This window comes from Pangasianodon hypophthalmus, chromosome 30, assembly GCF_027358585.1.
Source record: "Pangasianodon hypophthalmus isolate fPanHyp1 chromosome 30, fPanHyp1.pri, whole genome shotgun sequence".
Classification (NCBI taxonomy): domain Eukaryota; kingdom Metazoa; phylum Chordata; class Actinopteri; order Siluriformes; family Pangasiidae; genus Pangasianodon; species Pangasianodon hypophthalmus.
The window spans coordinates 11,519,311-11,539,762 of NC_069739.1; the positions used below are offsets into that span (position 1 = coordinate 11,519,311).

Sequence of the window (20,452 nt, forward strand, 5' to 3'; positions counted from 1 at the left end):
GGAAACATGGCGAGCAGATCACACACACGACACTGCTGCCAAACTTATTACCAAGTTAAAAAAGACTGGAAGTGTTGAGGATCAACTGAGACATGGACGTCCACAAACATCCACTGACGAAGACACAACCGATGTGGTGCTGATGTTCGTCTTCCCCTGTGTATGGAGACTTTTTGGACACCTTGTGCTTGATTTATAACTAACTGTAACTCTGAATAAATGTATATAAATTATACAGTGCATTTTCCAATTTATATCTAAAAGTTCTGATTAAACATAAATCTGAAAATGATTTGAACCAGAGGAAATTATTTCTGCAAGCAGACAAGTTGAAGAGAAGATCTGAACACACAATGTAGAACTAATGCTAATGTCCATTCTGTGTTAAACACATTCCAGTACTACAGCAAGTCTTTTTAATCACTGAATTTAAACGCAAATTTTAAAAGAATGACTGCCTTGCTATCAATACAACTACAATAACTGACACTGAAATAGCAGTAAGCTACTCAGTTAACTTAGCTAGCTGGGTTAGTTTTATCAGCAGACTAGTTACTGTTAGCTCATCTAACTAGTAGGTGGGCTACTTGGTTATCCAGGCTAGCTATTATATCAGAGAACATGAATGTAAAACAATTCTTGTCTTGTCTTAGGGAAACAAGTGTAATATTAAGGAAGCAAAGGATGTGATGCGTGCCAAGATTATCTTTCTTTACCAACTTCCTGTACCAGTAGTGAGGTTTTGGTGTCACTGCTTCATAAATCAAACAGCTTGAAACTTGCAGTTGAGCTTTAATGAAACAAAATTAAGCCTTCTCATGAAAGGCTTCTCCGTCATCTCGACATTGTCTCCCTCTTTATTTCACCGTGATTGCCTTGGAGATTTTTATGAACTGCAGAATTTAAGGACAGAGCTGTAATAAAAAGTATAACACAATGATTTTTATACTACAAGCTTTTTCCCTTAGTACGAGTTTGGACATGTGAGAGACGCAGTAATCAGACAGAAGAGGGAAAAACTCCATCTGGAACCTGAATATTACAGATTTATTCACCAATAGAAGCCCACATACATAGTACACTGTATTTTACTGGATGTTTAAACATTATGAGATGTTTTTACAGATTTAAGAGGGCAACTATTCGTTTTTTCTATGCTAGTCTTTTAGCAGAAGAGAGAAAACCGCAACTGAATACAAAGGATCAGTTATTTTATCTAAGACAAAAACAAATTGTTCAAATGCACAGACCAGGAAAAAAAAAAAAAAAAAAAAAAGAGTAAACTGTTAAAAATACAGAACACAAGCAAGTTATATACAACTTCCTTGGTCTGTAAATTCTCTTACGACTTTTATGATACAAAATTTATAAAGAATATTAAAAAGGATGAGAGACGTTGCTAGGGCTCCATCATTTTTCACAACATGAATGCAAGTCAGCTTCAAGGTGGAGGCTCTATGTATTGACATTCACTGTAAAAACAGAAATGTGTTTAATACATGAAAGACATTGGGTACATTTTGCTGTTGTCATATAGGAGTTACCAGACAGGATTATTAAAAGAAGCTTTCCCTATGGCTCGACCTTGAAAGCTGGTGTGAACCCTAAAGTAAAGCGTACTGGAATTGCCGCTCACTCCTTCCTGCGCTTCTTGTCATGATCATAGTCCTTTGAGCGCCCAGTGGTTGATGGTCTTTTGGAGCCACCGTGTTGTTTGGCCTCTTCCAAGAACTTGTCCAGACCAAAAGGATCTTCTTCAAACTGGACAGGTCCATCCCTACGTGGGCCATGATCCGTACCAGAAAACTCCCTATCAGGGACAAACCTGCGCAGAAAACAGCAGAGTACACGGCATAATTGTCTTTACGTCGTATTTATTGTTCTATATATTGTTATTGTATATATAATTATTGATCACGGGGCGTCACGATGCACGCGTACTGAAATGAAAACGGCATGTGTTGGTAATTTTATTATTTTACCTTTGGTTCTGCATGAGGGTGTCCAGGTCATCTCCATATAACTCCTTGCCTGTGTTCTTGGGCCTGTAGATGTTCTGTGCCATGTCTCTGCTTCTCCCGAACGGTTGGTCGTATACGTTATATATCTCATCCTCTCCTCCCGCAAAGCCACTGTCCATTCCCTGGGAAACAGACACGTGAAAATACACACAGACCTCAAATTAAATACAGGGAGCTGACATGTAAGATCATGGATATACATGAGCACAAAAACAAACATTAGGAGCTGTAAATATTTTAGCTGTTTCCAGCACCATTTATTTACACTTTACACTCCAGTGTTAGAGACAGATAAATAACTCACAAAAACATTATGAGAATTATTTTTTTTTTTTTTTTTTACAGTGATCTGTGATCAGGCAGATATAGATCAAGATTTACCCTGTTCTGATTAAAGAGGCGCTGATCATACTGAGCCTCGCTGGAGATGCGCGGGTTGGGCTGGCCCAGGGCGATCAGCTCACTGATGTCTCTGTCCTGGTCCCTCTGCAGTTTAGACCTGGGGAAGACACGAATTTACACTGATGTCAGTGCTACTTCCAATCTCATACACTAACTCAGGAGATGAAGACCACAATTACATTACATATGTCCAGGAAAAAAAATATCTGAACTGTTGATGCCTTTCCTGGAATAAAGAATCATTTTAGAGATCAATATACAGATCAAGGACACAGAAACCCTGATCAGTTCTGCACACATTCAAAACAACAACATGCACATAGAGGTTAGCAACCTTAAAGAAAAGTAAAGAAGTAATGCTACACATAATCCTACAACCAAGAGGTGTTAACTAGGGCTTTGGTGCAGCAGTAAATGTACCTCTTATCAGGGGCGGCTCTGGAGATGTTCCTGTCGTGCTGTCGCTCCTTCCTCCTGTCATGGCGGATCTCATCACGCTCCCTAACCTCACCGTCATCACCACCTGGGAAAGGCAATGTGTCAGACCTGCACTCACACGTTCGCACTGCTGCTTCTGATCACTGAGCTTTGCATTCTCAGAGATGGAATAGAATGAAAATGTAGGATATTATTTTATAAATGATATAAATATACATGACGTATAAATGTGACGTTTTGTTCACATGCATTACAACTCATTTACATTTTAACTTTACTATTAGCTGTTTGTACCTTTGTCTCCGTGGCTTTTGATGCCTGCTCTCCTGTCTCGGGCCATCTTTGCCAGTTCCCTGAGTTTCTCCTCCTTCTTCTCCTTTTCTTTTTGCGCCATTTTCTTTTCCACCTGAGCGCGCATCTCCACCGCCTCTCGAGCCTACGCACAACACACACAACACACAGCATCCTAACATGAACAGGTTAAAGGCTAAACAAGCTTAACAAGCCTTTCAAATGATCTCTCATAGTTAAACTGTTAATCTGTTATACCACGAACACTACAATGGGTTTTGGGAATCAGACCTCGGGCTGGGAAACAAGTCTGTTCTCACTTCAGTGGATGCCTTAAAGAGGTTTTCCTGTAACTGCTATAAATAAAAAAAAAAAGAGACAGACATACAGCATACCTTTCTGTCTGCTATGTAGAGAGCCTCAGCTAACTTGGCAAAATTCTCGTTGATGTGAACTGTCTGAAGACCTCTTCCATCTGCAGCCAGACGCTTGTCCAGTGGTATTGTGTAACCCTTTAAAAAAAGAGAGAGAGAGAGAGAGAGAGAGAGAGAGAGAGAGAGAGAGAGAAAATGAAAAGGAGCAGTACTTTAGATTTTTGGATAGTTGCCAGTGCCTTCTGAAAAACATCTGCAATAAAAATAAAAAATAATTTTAAAAAGTTTTTACAGTGTTCTACATTTCTTCATTTTCATTTTCAGTGTTCTTCATTTTCAAATCAATTCAATTTTATTTATAAATAATGCCTTTAACAAGGGACACAAATGTCACAAAGCAGCTTGACAGAAATCTGGATATGGATTTAGATCCCTCATGTGCAAGCCAGACCAGAGCTAGGATTCACAGTCAAAGTTAATTTTGTGGGGATTGATTTTCAGTGTCCACCTTATTTGCTATTCCTAAGAGTTGGGGTTAGGAACCATCAAGCCTGTGAGGTTTCCCAGGAGCCTGAACAGAGTCGGCTTGATTACGAACACATCATTATATTGGTTCGCTGTCAGAAGCTGTGACTTCATTATCCAAAAAACAGTGGAATTTTTGCATTCCTACTCTGAACTCAGTGAAATACAGAAAATAAATTCATTAAAATATGCAAAAAAAAAAAAAATGCTGATGGATTCAATTAATTGATTAATAATAAACTAGTTGGAGCTCTAACAGAACGGACATGTGCTGAATAACTGCTGGTTATCGGAGGCTAGCTAGAAGAAATCCCTAAACGCACCTTGGCATTCTTCCAGCTGGAAATGCAGGGAGGAATCTTCCACTCTTGTTGTTCTTTCACAGTCATCTGAAGGAAACAGAAGCATAGTGCCATTGCAGTGAAACAGTTCATCAGAGTGCACGTGCACGAGCTGCAGGAAAGTAGCTTTGGCGTGTGTAAAGCTGATGGTGTGGTCGAGTCCTACCTTTCTGCTGGGGGAGTGCATGACTGGAGCAGGAGGAGACGGAGGGCCACGAGGAATCTTCTTATTAATCCTATGGAAACAGACACAGATGTAGCACCTGACCAACTGTTTATATAGCATACGCCATTTAGTCTTGGTGAAATTAAAGCCGCTGTATGATTTGGGGATGTGAGAGTAAGAAGAAATCTCTGGTATATTCGAAAGAGAAAAAAAAGAAGAAAGCTATTGAGATCTATAAAAAGTGATACATTTATAAAGTGATAAATTCTCACAGGTTCTTTCATGGACAGTTTTCTTCATTAACCGCACTGGTTACCGAACATTAAACATGTAACTCCTAACATTACTCCACGCTGCTGGCTACATGACATACCTTATGTCTTCATGCGTGTAATATAGCGATATGTATACTGATATTGTTCCTTTGTAGGAATGTGAGAAACAGTGGATGTGTAATGTTGCTGGTTGAACCATGCTTATTAACAGTCATGTATTCTTTTCTCGTTCTCGTACCTTATGTGGTTTTCTAACAGACTTCAATTTATCATAAAAGCCTTTTTGCAAGTCAGTTAGAACATCCACTTTGTTTTAAAATGACCTCTGATGTGATTAGAGACTTATTTATTTCAGCTTTAATTCACTTGAATTCCAGTGGGTCGAAAGTTTCCATACACCAAGCTGACAGTCTCGTTAAACAGCCTGGAAGATTCCAGAAAGTGATGAAATTAATGACTTTTACGAGCTTCTGATTGGCCAACTATCATAATAAGGAGATAATCTGGAGTGCACCTGTGGCTGTGTTTCAGAGGCCTAATCATTTCTCAGTGCCTTTTCGCCCCTGATACCATGGCAAACTCCAAGCAACTCAGAAAAGAAAAAAATCTAACAGATAAGAATTGCATGCAGATATAAAAATCTTGGGAGCACGCAGACACTGCATCATTCAGGAGGAGGAACAAAATATCTCCAAGGAATGAAAAAAACTGGTCTGAAAGAGAAACACAAACCAGGAACTGGTGCAGAAGATGGAGGTATCAGGTACCAAAGTACCAAAGGAGAAGATGGATGCATTTCACCACACTATCAAAGACAACGCATGCAAACCTTCACAAAGGATGAAAGTCTCGCTCTTTTTAAATCTCGATTATGAAGGTAAATTATTAGCTTTGCTACATAGCAGGCAAAATGTCTGCTTTGTTAGCTGTCTAGGAAGTTCAACTACCAGACTGGTAGATTTGAATAAATCTATATTTACATCGATGTTAAACAATCAAACTGTTGCTCGTATTTAATATCCCTTGTTAAGAGTGTGTAACTCGTGGCATTTCAGAGTGAAAGTAAAAATAAATGTTATAAAACTTACTTAAACCGTGGTGGCTCCATCGGGTCTTTCTGCATCTCCACCATACGAATGACCCTCTGCTTGGCACCGGAGTTAAACGCCACGCCCTGCTGTGAAGGTGTGTACCTGTTCCAAATAAAGAATGGCGCTGATTTAAATGATGAGAACTCGTGCATCACATTACTCCAGATAGACACGACTGACTGATTGACTGACTGTTTTACCGTATGTACTGCGCTGGGGCCTGTTTATCTGCTGCTCGAACAGGCATGGCTGCAGCGATCTTCTGAGACACCTGCTTCTCTAGAGCAGCTCTGGTCTTTTCTGTGAGCTTAGGTAGGAGACGGAAAAAGAAAAGAAATAAGCAAAGACTCATTACGTTAAACATGATTCCAGCTAAATGTAGAACCATTTTACATCTCTTTTAAAAATGATTAAAATTATTATACTCGGATACAAAACACCACAGAATTACAAGTCGTTTTTGGCTGTCTTTGCATTTCGGAGGCATTTGGACCTTAAATACTCCTAAAGATATTTTACCTCTTTAACTGCCTCCCCATCAGGTCTCTGCAGTTCAGGAGCATCATCATGAAGCACTTCCTTCGGAAGCAGATCTGTGTATTTACTAAATATGACCTGTTTAACAGACAATACAAAACATTTAAGTATATTTATATGGAAAAAAAAAAAAACTCCACTGGCAACTTAAAGCCACTTAAATGAAATTACACGCACCTTATCCTTTCCCTGTCCTTGACGAGCAATTGCATCGTACTTGATCTTCCCCTCTGCGTCCACCTGTAAGGCAAGGGCATTGGAGGTTCTCTTCTTCCGGCCCATTTCGAGCGGATACTGAGCCATGTGGATCTCCGGAAATGCACCACCATCACCGAAGTCCTTTAAAAACACAGCAGGTATGTAAGCGATGTGCCAGGAGTTAGCAAAGAGATCATCTTGACAGGTAAACTCAAACCACATAAAACGCTATTTTGTTAAAAAACACCACCTCAGAACTGCGGGGCACCCATCCTTTTCGGGATCCATACGGAGGAGGTTCTCTCCGAGTTAACACCAGCGCTGTGGAGTGGGACCTCTGGGCCTTGGCCGTCTCTTCTGCCTCTAGCTGGTCTTGAGACAGCTGAGTCGGCACGGGCAAAAAGCTGGAGAACAAGAAGAAATGTAGGTTTATATAAAAAAAATTTCTCAACCACACCTCATACTCTGCCATCTGACCTGGATAAACTCTGTTCCGTTAAAATAATTTACGTTTCAATCACAAAATTTAAACAACATGAACAAAGCTCGGGGGCCTGAAGGCGTATACACCGGCCAGGGCGAGTCTGCGTCCGGTACGCAGGGAGCGGGGCGTTAACTTCTGCGCTTTCATGCTCTGGTTCAGTAAAAGTGTCTGTGCTAAACGTTAGACTTTAATATCAAAAGATTCTCACTCTTACACTCGCTGGCAGTTAGAACTTTCACTTAGTTTCAATTTTAACTGCTTGCTGATCGTGTGTTATTGCTGCAGGGGAGAAATACACTCACTGCCCACTTTATTAGGAACACCTGCTCCTTCATGCGGTTAGCTAATCAGCCAATCATGTGGCAGCAACTCAATACATAATATCAGAGATACAGGTCAAGAGATTCAGTTAATGTTCACATCAAACATCAGTATGTGATATCAGTGGCTCACTTTGATGCTAAAAATTGAACAAAAAGGCAAAAAAATGTCCAAGATTTTAATTCAAAAGCCAGGGAGCAGAAGGTCCCTTTAGCTGTCTCGATACAGTAAAATCGAGTGGCTGTGTTTGGTGTTAATGCCAAATCCCTGTGAACGAGCACTTCAATATAAACGTATTGTTCTGTCACATACGCAACATATTTTATAACAGATAAAAAAAACTACAGTCTCCTCCAAAGGTACTGGAACGACGAGGCCAATTCTTGATGTAAATATCAGGAAATGAAAGCTGAAATTCTGATCTATCGTCTCATATTCATCTTTTCATCTCAAACACAAATGTGTTCAGTGTATAGTAAAAACAAAGCCGTTCCAATACTTTCGGACGAGACTGTATATAGTCCATAGTAGCCCATAATAAGATATATAGTCCTGTATATAGTCCATAATAAAAAGCTGTGCTTCCCTTACCGTATTCCCCTCCGCTTGCTGAAAGCTGATTGGCTGATGGCCAATCTGACAGACTGGATGGAAACTAAAGGTGAACAGTAATTTTAAAGTCTTGCCACAGTTGGAGTGAGGTCTGGGCTTTTACTGCACCGTTCTCACTCGATCCTACCCCAGCTGGTTCTTGGTTTTGAACCACTCCAGAAGAGCTTTGGGACTGTAGGAAGAACTCGGGGGAGGGAACTCCTCTCAAGTCTCGAGGACCTGATGGAGACAGGGTCTCCATCCCTCTTGCTCTTAACCCTGACCAAACATCCCCACTACATGATGCTACCACCACTGTGCTTTATTGTGAGGATGGTGTTCTCAGGGTGATGAGAATATTTTTCCACATTGCCAAGTCTTCAACAAGCTTTGGGGGAAAACTCATATGTAGGGCTGCAAAAACTAATCAGTAAGATTGATATATTTGCCAACATTTGGCATTATTGATTAGTTGGTCTGTTTTCTTTTTTTGTTTTGTTTTTAGACTAAAAATGCATTTGCTGGAAATGTGCAATGCGTCACACCCTCCCCTAAAGTATGTGAACACTTTATGTTACACTTTGCTTTTGGAACTCGGTGTTTCTTCGGTTTTTCCCGGTCAGAGGTCGGGAATTACAAGTTATGACCTCTACTCGAACGCAGTAGCATCATGTGCACCATCATGTACACCTTATGCTCCTGCTGTACATACGTAACACGCATTCCTGCCTTACTGTGGTGGTCATAAACCTCAGCTCTCAGTAAACAGAATGCAGCTTTGCGTTCTAAATTACACTGTGATACATTTCTGAACATAACGACACGTGAAATCTACTTTGCGTATCTCGAAGTGTATGCTTTTGGGTAGAAACGCAGGGCACGTTTCAGCTCTTACGCTGCATTTAACTAAAACCAGTGAAGGCTGTGTATGAAGTGATTCGCTGAGCTCATTCTCAGCCTCCAACGTGGAAAAGCCAAAGAAAAATCCCCTCAAACGTTCTCCTCATCAGCTCAGAGCAGTCTTCTCAACTACGAGGTGCTTCCCAGTCTACAGAGTGACGTCATATCAACATGGCCGCTCTCAGCATGAAGAGGAAACACAGCAGCATTTCTTTACCTTTAAATGAGTTACACTGTTTATACACAAGTTTTAGCTTTAGATCAGCCAACATACTGACATCATCTCATACCACTGACTCTACAGTGCACTGTTCTCAGCTAAATATACATCACTCAGCACTCAGGCTAGCATGCTAACAACAGACCAGTATTACTGATGTTAATTCATTTAATCTATAAAGCGAGATCACTTGTTGTTATGGTTACAGTGGGCGCGTCACGTGACCCGCTTTTTTTCCGTTTCAGAACAAACCAGCAGTTTTTCAGACAAAGACAGATAGATAGATAGCTAGATAGATATAGAGTGACAGACAAATAGACAGATAAATAAATGGATAGATAGACAGACAGATACACAAACAGATGAACAGATAGAGTGACAGACAGATAGACAGAAGCCTAGTGTGAAATATTAGCCGATTAGCTGATGCTAGCACTCTGAATAGCTAGGCAGACGAGTGGATGTGGTTGTTTTTAGATAAACCAGTTAAAACTAACTCAGTTAACAGCGCAGTAAATGTCCTGTAAGTGTCCTTAATGCAGATGCAGAGCTAGCTAGTTAGCACCATCGCAGGGAAACAGCATCAGTGAGCGAGCGAGCTAGCATGCTAGGCCTTTACACCTCCGACGGTCAAAACGACTGGAGTTAAATGTAATGAAACATATTTTGTAACACGCTATTTTAAGGGATGGAGTACAGTATACAGGTCTACATGTACCCATGTAATTTTTAAGGTGTATATATATATAAATAAACTCCTACCTCATTAGCGACATTTCCCTTTTCTTGTTGAATCTGTCGTCATAAAGACGCGAGTGGAGCTGCTGCTTCTTCTGGTAGGTTTTTATGGCTGTTGATAAACATGTTATTCTGCGGAGTGGCGCCACCATCAGGCCTGGAGGGAGGAGTGTAACATTTATACACACTCCTGCGCAAAAAAATGGGCCAAAATATTAAGCTTTTAATACTCTTAACAACAAATTAGTGGTCAGGAAACGAGCAAGAATTAAACAAAGACATAAAAAAAGCTTAGTATGGGAGCATTTCCTTTGATTTCTTTGAAGCCTCATGGCCCTTGATGGGCAGATAACCAAATAATGACCAATATCCATCCATCCGTTCTCTGTACCACGTATCCTACACAGCGTCACAGGGAGCCTGGAGCCTTTCCCAGGGCATAAGGCGGGGGACACGCTGGACGGGGTGCCAGTCCATCGCAGGGCACAATCACACACACACACACACACACCCATTCACTCACTACAGACAATTTGGAAATGCCAATCAGCCTACAGCACAGGTCTTTGGACTGGGGAGGAAACCGGAGTACCCAGAGGAAACCATCGACCCACATGGAGAAAATTCCAACTCTCCCAACCCCGGAGGCGCGAGGCAACAGTGCTAACTGCTAAGCCACCCTGACCCCTATGACTAATATTTTAAGAAAAAAATGAAAAACATCCCAGAAGATATTTTTGGAAATTTCTGTACACCCAGACGTTTGTTAGTTTGAATTTTACATCAAACATTTTAATCATCGTCATGATTTTGTGTACAAGAAGACTATAGAAGTGAATTTCCCTGCTTCTAGCTTTTCCCCAAACAAACAGTTCACTGCAGCAAAAACCAGTAAAAGGTCTCAGGAGTGTTTAATTCTTGCTCTTTTCTGACCAATGATTTGTCCTTAAGACCATTAAAAGCTTCATATTTGGCCCATTTTTTTTGCCCAGGAGTGTAGAACTCTATTAGAAGTAATAAAACATAGAGGAGAATTTTGGCACAAAACTAGAATTTAATCTATTATTTCTCATGGTTTGTAGTCTTCTGCTGCACAGGATTGTATCGCTTAGTATCAGCATTTTAGCAGAACTGATGATTTTGTGTTGTCTTCTTGTTTTCACCCATTAAAGCAGCAGAACTTCAGTACCCAGCACGCAGGTTTGTTGATGGCGGAGAGGCTGTTTAACGCCCTGGAGCGATCTCAGATCTGCGTTTACCTTCTGGCTCTCTCTTTTATTTGCTGTCATAGCTAGTCCTGTCAAAGTCCCGGCAATCACTCTGTACATTTTCTTAAACCAATACAGGAGAAGAGCATACCTAATAACAGTTTTTTCTCGTTCTCTCCCACCTCCTTACCTCCCTCTCTGGCTACACAAGGCTCCTTCTGCCTGATCCATCCTGATGCTCTAATTCTGCTTGGAGTCTCCTTCTCCTGAAAATCACTCACTGCTGCTGAGGATGGCACACTTGCATAGCCTAAAGACTGCACTTGACAAAAACTTCATGTGAATATATATATATATATATATATATATATATATATATATATATATATATATATATATATATATATATATAAACTGGCTACAGTAGATGTAAAGTTAAAACTGAATGAAATCAGAAATGACTCTGATGACTCAAGTTCCTTTCAACACATTTAGCAATGCTTGACTACAGTATACACTTATAGAAGAGAAATTATTTACAGTCACACTATCTAGCATCATCCTTTTGAGTCTGGCTCCTCTCAAGGTTTCTTCCTCATGTGGTCTCAGGGAGTTTTTCCTCACCACCATCACCTCTGGCTTGTTCATTAGGGATAAATTAAAAATTTTAGTTTTATATCCGGATTTCTGCAAATCTGCTTTGTTCGCTATTTAAATAAATATGAATTGAATTAACCCATGAGAATCTTAATTATTACAGACAGCCTCGGGTGACATTATTTAACAGACATCCAGAACTCTTATCCTGTTCGAATAATGCTATAGGCAACTTCTGAAACGGTTTGAGAATGTGAAACATTAAATAATTTTCCAGTGTTTGTGACTTTATCATTTGCCACGAATCTCTCATATTAAAGTCTTTATTTTCAGATGTGTTAGTTGGCTGTTATTTGGCTATTATAACTTAATATAACTGTACCTTGTTTGTTTACGTACTTCAGTGTCAAAGTCCATAACCATGTAATAAATAGCAAATAGAACAGAGATTTGAAAGATATTTAGCCCAGGACATCAACACACAAATAGTATTTTTTTTTCCCTGTACACTTTTTCTCTTAATGTGATTAGTTGGAATGATACCTGAAGTGCTAACACCTCATCAAACCAAGCACTTGAATTCTGAGATACTCCCAAAATAACACTCTATGACACTCTATAACACCTAAAACACCTGTGATGAGCCAGTTTCAAGGCATCTGCTGTCTGATTGCTGAACACTGATCACATATAGGCTACAATACCTGACTTTAGGCTGACTAGTTCTGAGTTTTTAGTACGGAGTTTTCAGTATTATAGCTGGTACTGCTATATATGCTATTGGATAATACTTAAATTACTTAATGCTTCCATGCAGAGGCGTGTGCAGGACCGCTTTTAAACCCATGCCTTCTTCCTCCCAAATGAATTCTGACTAATCCTGCCCACTCCCTCAGTTCCCACAGTCTCACAGCTATTACTGTTTGCTTCTGCCTGCGATATTTTGAAATATTCTGAGGCAAATGAAAGCAGTAAATTTGTCTCGCAGCACAGCGCAAGCACCATTTTTACGATCTCATGTCTCTTTCATGTTGCTGTGAGTTTCGGATCTGATACCCTGCTCTGGGCTGCAAGAACGAAAAAAAAAACCCGTTCCTGTGACTGTTGTAGTAAAATGAAATCAGGGAGATAAACTTTATTAGTCCCAACTTGTTAAGAAAAAAAAAAATGAACAAAATGAGCAAAACACAGCAACATACTGAGCAACAGCTGTATAAGATACTGTCACCTGCAGTTTATGTTTTATTACATACTGAATATATTTAAATCAAAACAAAATGAGAATATGCAATTAAATAAGAAATCTTTGTGGGACAGAGGACAATTAATGCAGTGTATATATATATATATATATATATATATATATATATATATATATATATATATATATATACACACATACACACACACAGGCCACTTTAATAGGAACACCTGTAGCCCTGTTCATTCATGTAATCAGCCAATCATGTGGCAACAGTGCAACGCATAAAATGATGCAAATATACTTTAATAGCTTTAGTTAATGTTCAAATCAGACACCACAATAAGGGGGAAAAGTGATTTCAGTGACTTTGACCTCACGGCATGGTTGTTAGTACCAGACGGGCTCGTTTGAGTATTTCAGAAACTGCTGTTCTCACAACTCGGAGTCTCTAGAGTTTACACGGAATGGCGGAAAACACAAAAAACATCCAGTGAGCAGCAGTTCTGTGGATGTAAACAGCTTGTTGATGAGAGAGCTCAGAGGAGAATGGCCCGTTTCGAGTTGACAGGAAGGATGCAGCAACTCAAATACCCACTCTTTACACCCATGGTGAGCAGAAAAGCATCTCAGAACACACAACATGTTGAACTTTGAAGCAAATGGCCTACAACAGCAGAAGACCACACTGGGTTCCAGTCCTGTCAGGCCAAAGCAGGAATCTGAATCATTCTGAGATGCTTTTCTGTTCTCCACGGTTGTAACGAGTGGTTATTTGAGTTACCACAGCCTTCCTGTCAGCTCAAACCAGTCTGGCTGTTCTCCTCTGAGCTCTCTCGTCAAACAAGGAGTCTCCTCCTGCATCGCTGCCGCTCACTGGACGTTTTCTGTTTGTCGTGCAATTCTTTGTAAATTTTATGAAATACTCAAGCCAGCCTGTTTGGCTCCTACAACCCTGCCATGGTCAAAGTCACTAAGATCACTTTTTTCTTTATCTGCTGTTTGATATAAACTGTATCTGAAACTCTTGACCTGTATCTGCATGATTTTATTCAGTATTCTGCTGCCAAATGATTGGTTGATTATATATCAATAAAATTGTCATATGATATGGTGGCTTTGGTTATTTTTGTACAGATATAGCCTACATGCAGACAAACGCTAATACATTTAAACAATAGAAAACCGTTTCTCTGTAACAGTCACTTATCTAAAATAAGTGATCAAACAAAAAAAGGCTCTTGGTTTAATATTGTCCCTTGAACAGACTGAACAGATAGCAAAGGAAAACAGCACACAGTAAAGCAAGTTAGTAAGGAGTAAAGGAGAGCGAAACATTATACAGCGAGCACGAGATACAGATTAAATAAGACTGAGAAGCGTGGACCTTTCCCTTATTGAAAGGTGTATCCAGCTGATGGAAGGCCCCCGCACCACCGCGCTATAAAGTTCAGGACGTCCTGACACTCCGGACTGTGAGTGGTCTACAGGACAACAGGCAAACAAAATTACAGCCAGAGTTTCTGCTAAATTAAGCTTTACACATTCAATTAATTACATAAAATAAATTCATTTAATAAATTGATCTATTAGCTCTAAATTAATATTTATCCATTAATAATTATCTGCTTTAACAAAAACAACTAATGAGATCATTTTGAAAATACACTACAGCCTGCTTGATTATTGTCCATCTAACGTCTCCGAGTTAATGAAATAAAAACCGGGATTTTACCTTAGTAGCCATCAGGAATTTATTCCAGTCGTCCTTGTTAGCTGCCATCCCTGGTCTTTTGAACTCGATTTTATCATGGAGAACTGGGTAACCTGCGGACCATCAAAAAAAGCGAGAACGAGAGAGAACTAAATACGTACCGGATCCTCCGTAACAGCAGCGCACACGTACAGGGCAAACACTTACTTACTTCCTGGACTACGATGGTTTTTGTGTTTTTTGACATGAAATGATTGAAGCAAGTTCCTAAAAATTTTACAGCAAATGAAACAGAACAGGTTCTGAACAAACTGAGTAGAATTAAAGTAACTCCAGAGGCAAAACGATTTCACTGAACACTGACGTGGTAGCAGTTTATTGTCCCGTTTTTGAAAGTAGCTGCAGCTGAATATGGCTTTCCAGCTCACGTGTTCACTGCACTGTAGCATTACATAATCAATGAGCAAATAAAACTTCAATAATCCAGTTCGTATAACACCAACTATGGAGCCATTAAAAGATTAAAACAGTTTTATCTACACTACTACACTACACTACACAACAGTCAGTGAGTAAAGGAGAGAGAGGACCTCTGATTAAATCTGACCGCACCTGTAATGACGCAGGGCAAGGAGCGGATGCCAGTGTTAGCAGCGAGCAGTGAGGCCTCATACGCGCCTCTCTCGTCTCTTGGTAGGACCGGTTCTAACCGCTGCTCCATGGAAACCGTCAGAAGCCAGTCCCTGATCTCCTCCCTCTTCTCCACCTGACACACACAGTCACTAGTTCACTACCCAGTTACGCTACATGACTGTGTGTACGAAAGCTCTCAATTTACATCACTTCATGCTTTATTTTTCTTTTCTGTTTAATTCTCTTAAAAAAACATAAAAATATAGCACAATATAACACAATTTAACACAAGGATACATATATAATAAATTTAAGGTTGGTGTTGTTTAATTACTTTTTCAGGTTATGTATGATTTATGTTTAATGGACTCTGTGAATAAGTGAGAGAGAAATCCTTACAGTGACGTGGAGCTTTGATGGAAGCGAGACCTCAAAGGGAATGTCTGTGTCCTGGAAATCTGTGTGGTCTAAGGCATCTAGTGTACCTTCTTCAATACTCTATAAAAACAAGCAAATAAAGCAGTACACAAGCTGTCTCATGTCTCATCTCACTTTCATCCGTAACCAAGAAAAAACCTTATAATACTAACATCACGCAAAAGTCTATTACAGCAGAACATCCTGAGCCTAGTGAGAAATTAGCAGAACAAATCGAGTGTAATTATACAAGCAAACAAAATGTTCAGCAGATCAGTTGTGTGTATCAGTTGTTTTTAGGTCTGACAGTCGATAAATGCACAAAACTCAGACTGACTTACATCTGCCAAATCCAGGAAATGGTTGAGGAAAATAAAGGCCATATTCTCTGAGCCAACAGCCTGCGGAAAATGATTCAAAATATCAGACTCGTTCAAATTTCTGAAATGAGTCACGACTGTAATTAGAACTGGACATTACTTATATTTATTCTTAAAACTACTAAAACATTGAGAATTGTACCAGATTCCAATATGGGCTAAGTTATGACATGTCTGTTGCAGTCTTTGACCTATCTGTCGCAGATATATTGAGGGTTCACTGCAGGGCTTCTGGAGCGACTCACCTTTGCTGCCAGGCCAGCTTCATAAAAAGCCTTGTCTGCTGGAATAAGCTCTGTGTGCCTGAGCAGCGAAATGGATAACTTGGCTCCCAGAGTACTCTGAATCAGAATAAAGAAACAGACGTGACAAATGGATGTTCAGAAACCACATTCTGGCCGCTGAGGTAACTTAAACACAGGGTTATGAGACAGCACTTCCTAAACCAATATTTCATATTAACACTCTTATACTTTTAACTCTCTAGCAAATGACATTCCAGCAATGACACAGGTCAACACTTTTAACTTTATAGTAACACAACTGTAACACTGATTTTAAAATATTTAATGTATTTTATGTTTAACTAAATTATTATCAATTTAAAAATATTCATGAAAACAAAAGATTCAGTGTTTAAGAATTCTCCTGATGACTTTAATGTGTCCAAACATGAGTGAAATAAGATCATAAACAGTAGATAATGTGAGGTTATATTTCATATTTTGGTTATATACGTGCGATTTTTGAAAATTATTCTTCATGCAAATGTTGTGTCATGTTTAGAATAGTCAGTGTTGTCACTGGTTAATTTTGAACTAAAATAATTTTCACCTAAACAGAAAAGGGTTAATAACAATAATCTCTGCTTGCATATGTGGGATACTAGCCTTGATAACATATGTACATTAATGAACTTTACGTACTCTGTACATTGTTATTTACTATAAAGCAATATCACAAATAAAACACACACCAGCTGGTCGACGCCTCTGGCTGCTGAGCGGGTTGCGTAATAGTGAGCTACCACAAGCATCTGCTCAAAGAGCTCATGGGCTGGAGAGTTGGCTTCTGAAGACTTGGTCAGGTTCTCACACTAGTTGAAAAAAAAAATAATAAATAAAAATACAGAAGCCCTGAACCACAAGATGTACAATTTCCTTATTCTGATTTAGTAACTCATTATTAGTAACTCATTTCAACATGCTAAATATTCTGACTGATTCCAACTTAACCTTATTTCCACTCAGTAACTCATTATTTCAAGATATTATCTCATTATATTGACTTACTAACTCATAGTGTCAAGACATTATCTCGTTATTTCTACCTATTAGAATGGAGTCATACTTTACGAATTACTATCTAGAAAACAATAACAACAGACACAATGAGTTATTGATGTAAAGCTGTACTGAAACATGTACATTCAATATATCCTAATGGCCAGTAGGTGGCGCAACAATGACACGAGAATACACAGAGGAAGTTTGCTGGTGCAACTGTTGGGCTACTTAACCCTTTCAGACCATTTCCCCTTTTTAAAGTCAAGATCTGAGGGTCCCCTGAGAAATGTGCACCATTCTGAAGAGAAGCACGGCATCAGTGAAATCAGTCAAAATAATGAGATATCTTGAAATAAAAGTTAGTAAGTCAAAATAAGGAGCTACAAAGTCAAAAGGACGAGTTACTAAGGCATGAAAGTGAGTTAATACATTGAAGTAAAAGTAAGTCAGAATAATGAGACAGTAAGTCAGAATGAGATAGTAAGTCAATAATGAGATAGTACGTTGAAATAACGAGTTAAGTAATAATAAAGAGATAATCTTGAAATAATGAGTTTATTTAGTAAGTCATAAAAACGAGTTAATAAGTAAAAATAATGAGTTAGGAACTCAAAATAACAAGATATTAAGTCAAAAAATTGAGATACTAAGACAAAATTATGAGATAGCAGGACTTCTGTACAAAGATGAGGCTCAGTCCGAGACTAATACACGACGCAATACACAACCGCCACAGTAACTCACCAGCAAGTGTAAAACATCTCTCAGGTTAGCCCACATCCGATAGGCTTCGGTCACATCCCTGTCCCGGAGGTTCATCAGCTCTAAGAACATGCGCTTGTAGATGTTGAAGTTCTGTAGAAATGGAGCAGGCAGACATTTGAAATACAATTCTATTGAAATGACCTTCACACAGTTTATAATAATAACAATAATTTGATAGAAGGTTTCAGTAAAAATCCAAATATTGCTAATAATGAGGCTAGTTGTCATTATACAAGCAACACTGCACAAGCAAGAGTGCTGTTATACTGAATATCAACACAGCTGTGCTTCAGCTGTAGGCACACGGACGCAGGTAATCCCAGGTAATCCCAGGTAATCCCAGGTAATCCCAGCCGTGCTGAAATTCAGTACAACGGCACGATTGCGAGTGTGATGTTGCGTTTACACAACAGTTCTATAAACAAGAAATTAATATTGAGTAACCGACATTTCACACACAATATGGCCAAAATAATTTGCTTATTTTTGCTCGGTGAATGGAAATAATTCCTAAAAAAGCCACATCTGGACAGCGTGTTGCGCGTTGCCATGCCAACGCACAGGGATCGTAAGTGTAGTAACGGGTTTCAGTGTAATGAACTACTGCTAGAAGTGGAATATTATGTAGTGAACACAGAGGAGTGGAGTGATACACACAGTGAAATGTCCCGGTGCTGTTTCACATGAGGCATTTGGTTAAATGGCATTAGTCACACAATTCTTTCATGTTCACTGTTCACACTGTAAGCTAACTGTGAGGCGCAGGGCCCTGGCTTTATCCCAGCCCGTGCTTACCTCTGGGCTGGCTGGCATCCCGTGCTGTACATAAAGGTCAAGCACTTTCTCTGCCTCGCCTTCTTTAATGAGGTGGGTGGCATATAGAGCGCAGTATTTATGCAGGATCTTAAAATTCTGTTCGGGAAAGCAGAAAAAGTGTAAAAGACTTTGAGAGAGAGGGAGTGGAAGAGATATACAGAAACAGCTTTTGACCAATAATAACCCATAACATGTAGAGGATCGGTTCATTAGTCGATTCGAGATTCACTCAGAGATCATTCAGAGATGATGACAGCTTTAATGTACCTGTTTAGATGCGATATCGATGCACTTCTCCCACTGGCCTCTCTCTGCATACACGTCTAACGCAGCCATGACATCTACTCCAACCAGCTACCAGTGGAAAAAGCTCAGTTCAAACAACACATATAACTATCTTTATTATTAAGCTAGAATATTTAATGGTTTTTTTTTAGTGTCAGGCCAATTTGCCTAATACACTGCATAAAAGATTACATACACATAAGGACACAGAGTTTATCTATATCGTTTTATTCATGTCACAACAAATAGCAAACTTACCAAGTCCACCTTGCCTTTGTTTTTCAGGTGGTCTTTGTAACACTGGTCAACATATCCCTCCAACCTATTGACACAGTTCAGCAGAGTCTCAATCCAGAACATTAGCATTACGAATCTCACCTTTCTACATTTAAAGCTGAATTCATTCCTTCCAGCTACTGGTAAGCAGCAACAAAACCACAACAATAACGGACTGAAGTGAATAAACAGCAGTCAACATCTGCAAGCGATCACTGTGAAACGGTCTCCTCTGGCATCGAGTGTGGTCTGACCTCGCTTGCCTGCGATTTTTCTCTGTGCCACATTGTCGGCCAAAGTGGTGTCGGGGAGATGAATGCGCCCGGGTCTCACCTTGCATCCAACTCTTTGGCTATTCGCTTGGCTTTGTTCCATTCTTCCCCCTCCATGAATGCATCTACAGCTTCCTTAATGAGGTCCAAGTTGAGGTATAGTTCAGCTGCCTGGGTGAAAATAAGCCCATTTTGTTTTTTTAACTGGTCTGGGACTTGACAGATGAAAAAAAATCCTCTAAGGGTTTCTGTTCTGACGCTCTATAGGAATTCCTCTAACCTGTACCTCTGTTCGTTCATGTAATTATCCAATCAGACAGTCACGTATCAGCAGCCCAATGCAATCACGCAGATACAGATCAACAGCTTCAGTTAATGTTCAAATCAAACATCACAATACGGAGAACGTTTTTTTCTTTTCCCCATTCTGTTTGACGTGAATGTTATCTGAAGCGCTTGACCTGTATCTGCATGACTGTATGCACTGCACTGCTGCCATATGATTGGCTGCATGAATGAGCAGGTGTACAGGTGTTCCTATTAAAGTGAGCAATGACCTGCTTTTGTCAAGTAGTGATTTTTTTTTTTTTTTTAAATAAGAAAAATATTCTAAAACTCAGCTTCCTCTAGCAGTTCTTCTCGAAAGCTGAGTGAATACATGAAGTAGCGAAGAAGCAGTAAAAACATCA

The 20,452-nt window shown here is 39.6% G+C and overlaps 2 protein-coding genes across 2 annotated transcripts in view; both read right to left on the reverse strand.

Moving 5' to 3' along the window:
• Positions 1–1,026: 1,026 nt before the first annotated feature.
• snw1 (SNW domain containing 1) lies at positions 1,027–10,091 on the reverse strand. Its single transcript, XM_053231766.1, has 14 exons — positions 9,938–10,091; positions 6,910–7,063; positions 6,639–6,800; positions 6,444–6,539; positions 6,125–6,231; positions 5,922–6,026; positions 4,559–4,628; positions 4,375–4,440; positions 3,548–3,664; positions 3,156–3,297; positions 2,844–2,946; positions 2,403–2,520; positions 1,983–2,143; positions 1,027–1,825 (listed from the first exon to the last, which is right to left on the reverse strand). The coding sequence occupies exons 1-14, from the start codon at positions 10,063–10,065 to the stop codon at positions 1,633–1,635; spliced, it is 1,722 nt and encodes a 573-aa protein (XP_053087741.1). The 5' UTR covers positions 10,066–10,091; the 3' UTR covers positions 1,027–1,632.
• A 2,737-nt stretch (positions 10,092–12,828) lies between these two features.
• The window catches only part of ift172 (intraflagellar transport 172), a 33,286-nt gene continuing 25,662 nt past the window's right edge, over positions 12,829–20,452 (reverse strand). Inside the window, exons 37-48 of the mRNA XM_026918149.3 lie at positions 19,825–19,934; positions 19,474–19,537; positions 19,198–19,284; positions 18,910–19,026; positions 18,094–18,204; positions 17,040–17,159; positions 16,309–16,404; positions 16,025–16,084; positions 15,666–15,764; positions 15,246–15,399; positions 14,655–14,746; positions 12,829–14,403 (exon numbers count right to left, since the gene is read on the reverse strand). Of these exons, the coding sequence (XP_026773950.3) occupies positions 14,314–14,403; positions 14,655–14,746; positions 15,246–15,399; positions 15,666–15,764; positions 16,025–16,084; positions 16,309–16,404; positions 17,040–17,159; positions 18,094–18,204; positions 18,910–19,026; positions 19,198–19,284; positions 19,474–19,537; positions 19,825–19,934 (1,200 nt within the window). The 3' untranslated portion in view covers positions 12,829–14,313. The remainder of the gene's footprint in view (positions 14,404–14,654; positions 14,747–15,245; positions 15,400–15,665; positions 15,765–16,024; positions 16,085–16,308; positions 16,405–17,039; positions 17,160–18,093; positions 18,205–18,909; positions 19,027–19,197; positions 19,285–19,473; positions 19,538–19,824; positions 19,935–20,452) is intronic.

Excerpts from the sequence above, each read along its gene's own strand:
- snw1 (XM_053231766.1), bottom strand. The coding sequence starts at position 10,065 with ATGGTGGCGCCACTCCGCAGAATAACATGTTTATCAACAGCCATAAAA. Across the intron at positions 7,064-9,937 it reads AGGGAAATGTCGCTAATGAG|CTTTTTGCCCGTGCCGACTC; the intron begins GTAGGAGTTTAT and ends CTTGTTCTCCAG. Across the intron at positions 6,027-6,124 it reads GCCCCAGCGCAGTACATACG|GTACACACCTTCACAGCAGG; the intron begins GTAAAACAGTCA and ends TATTTGGAACAG.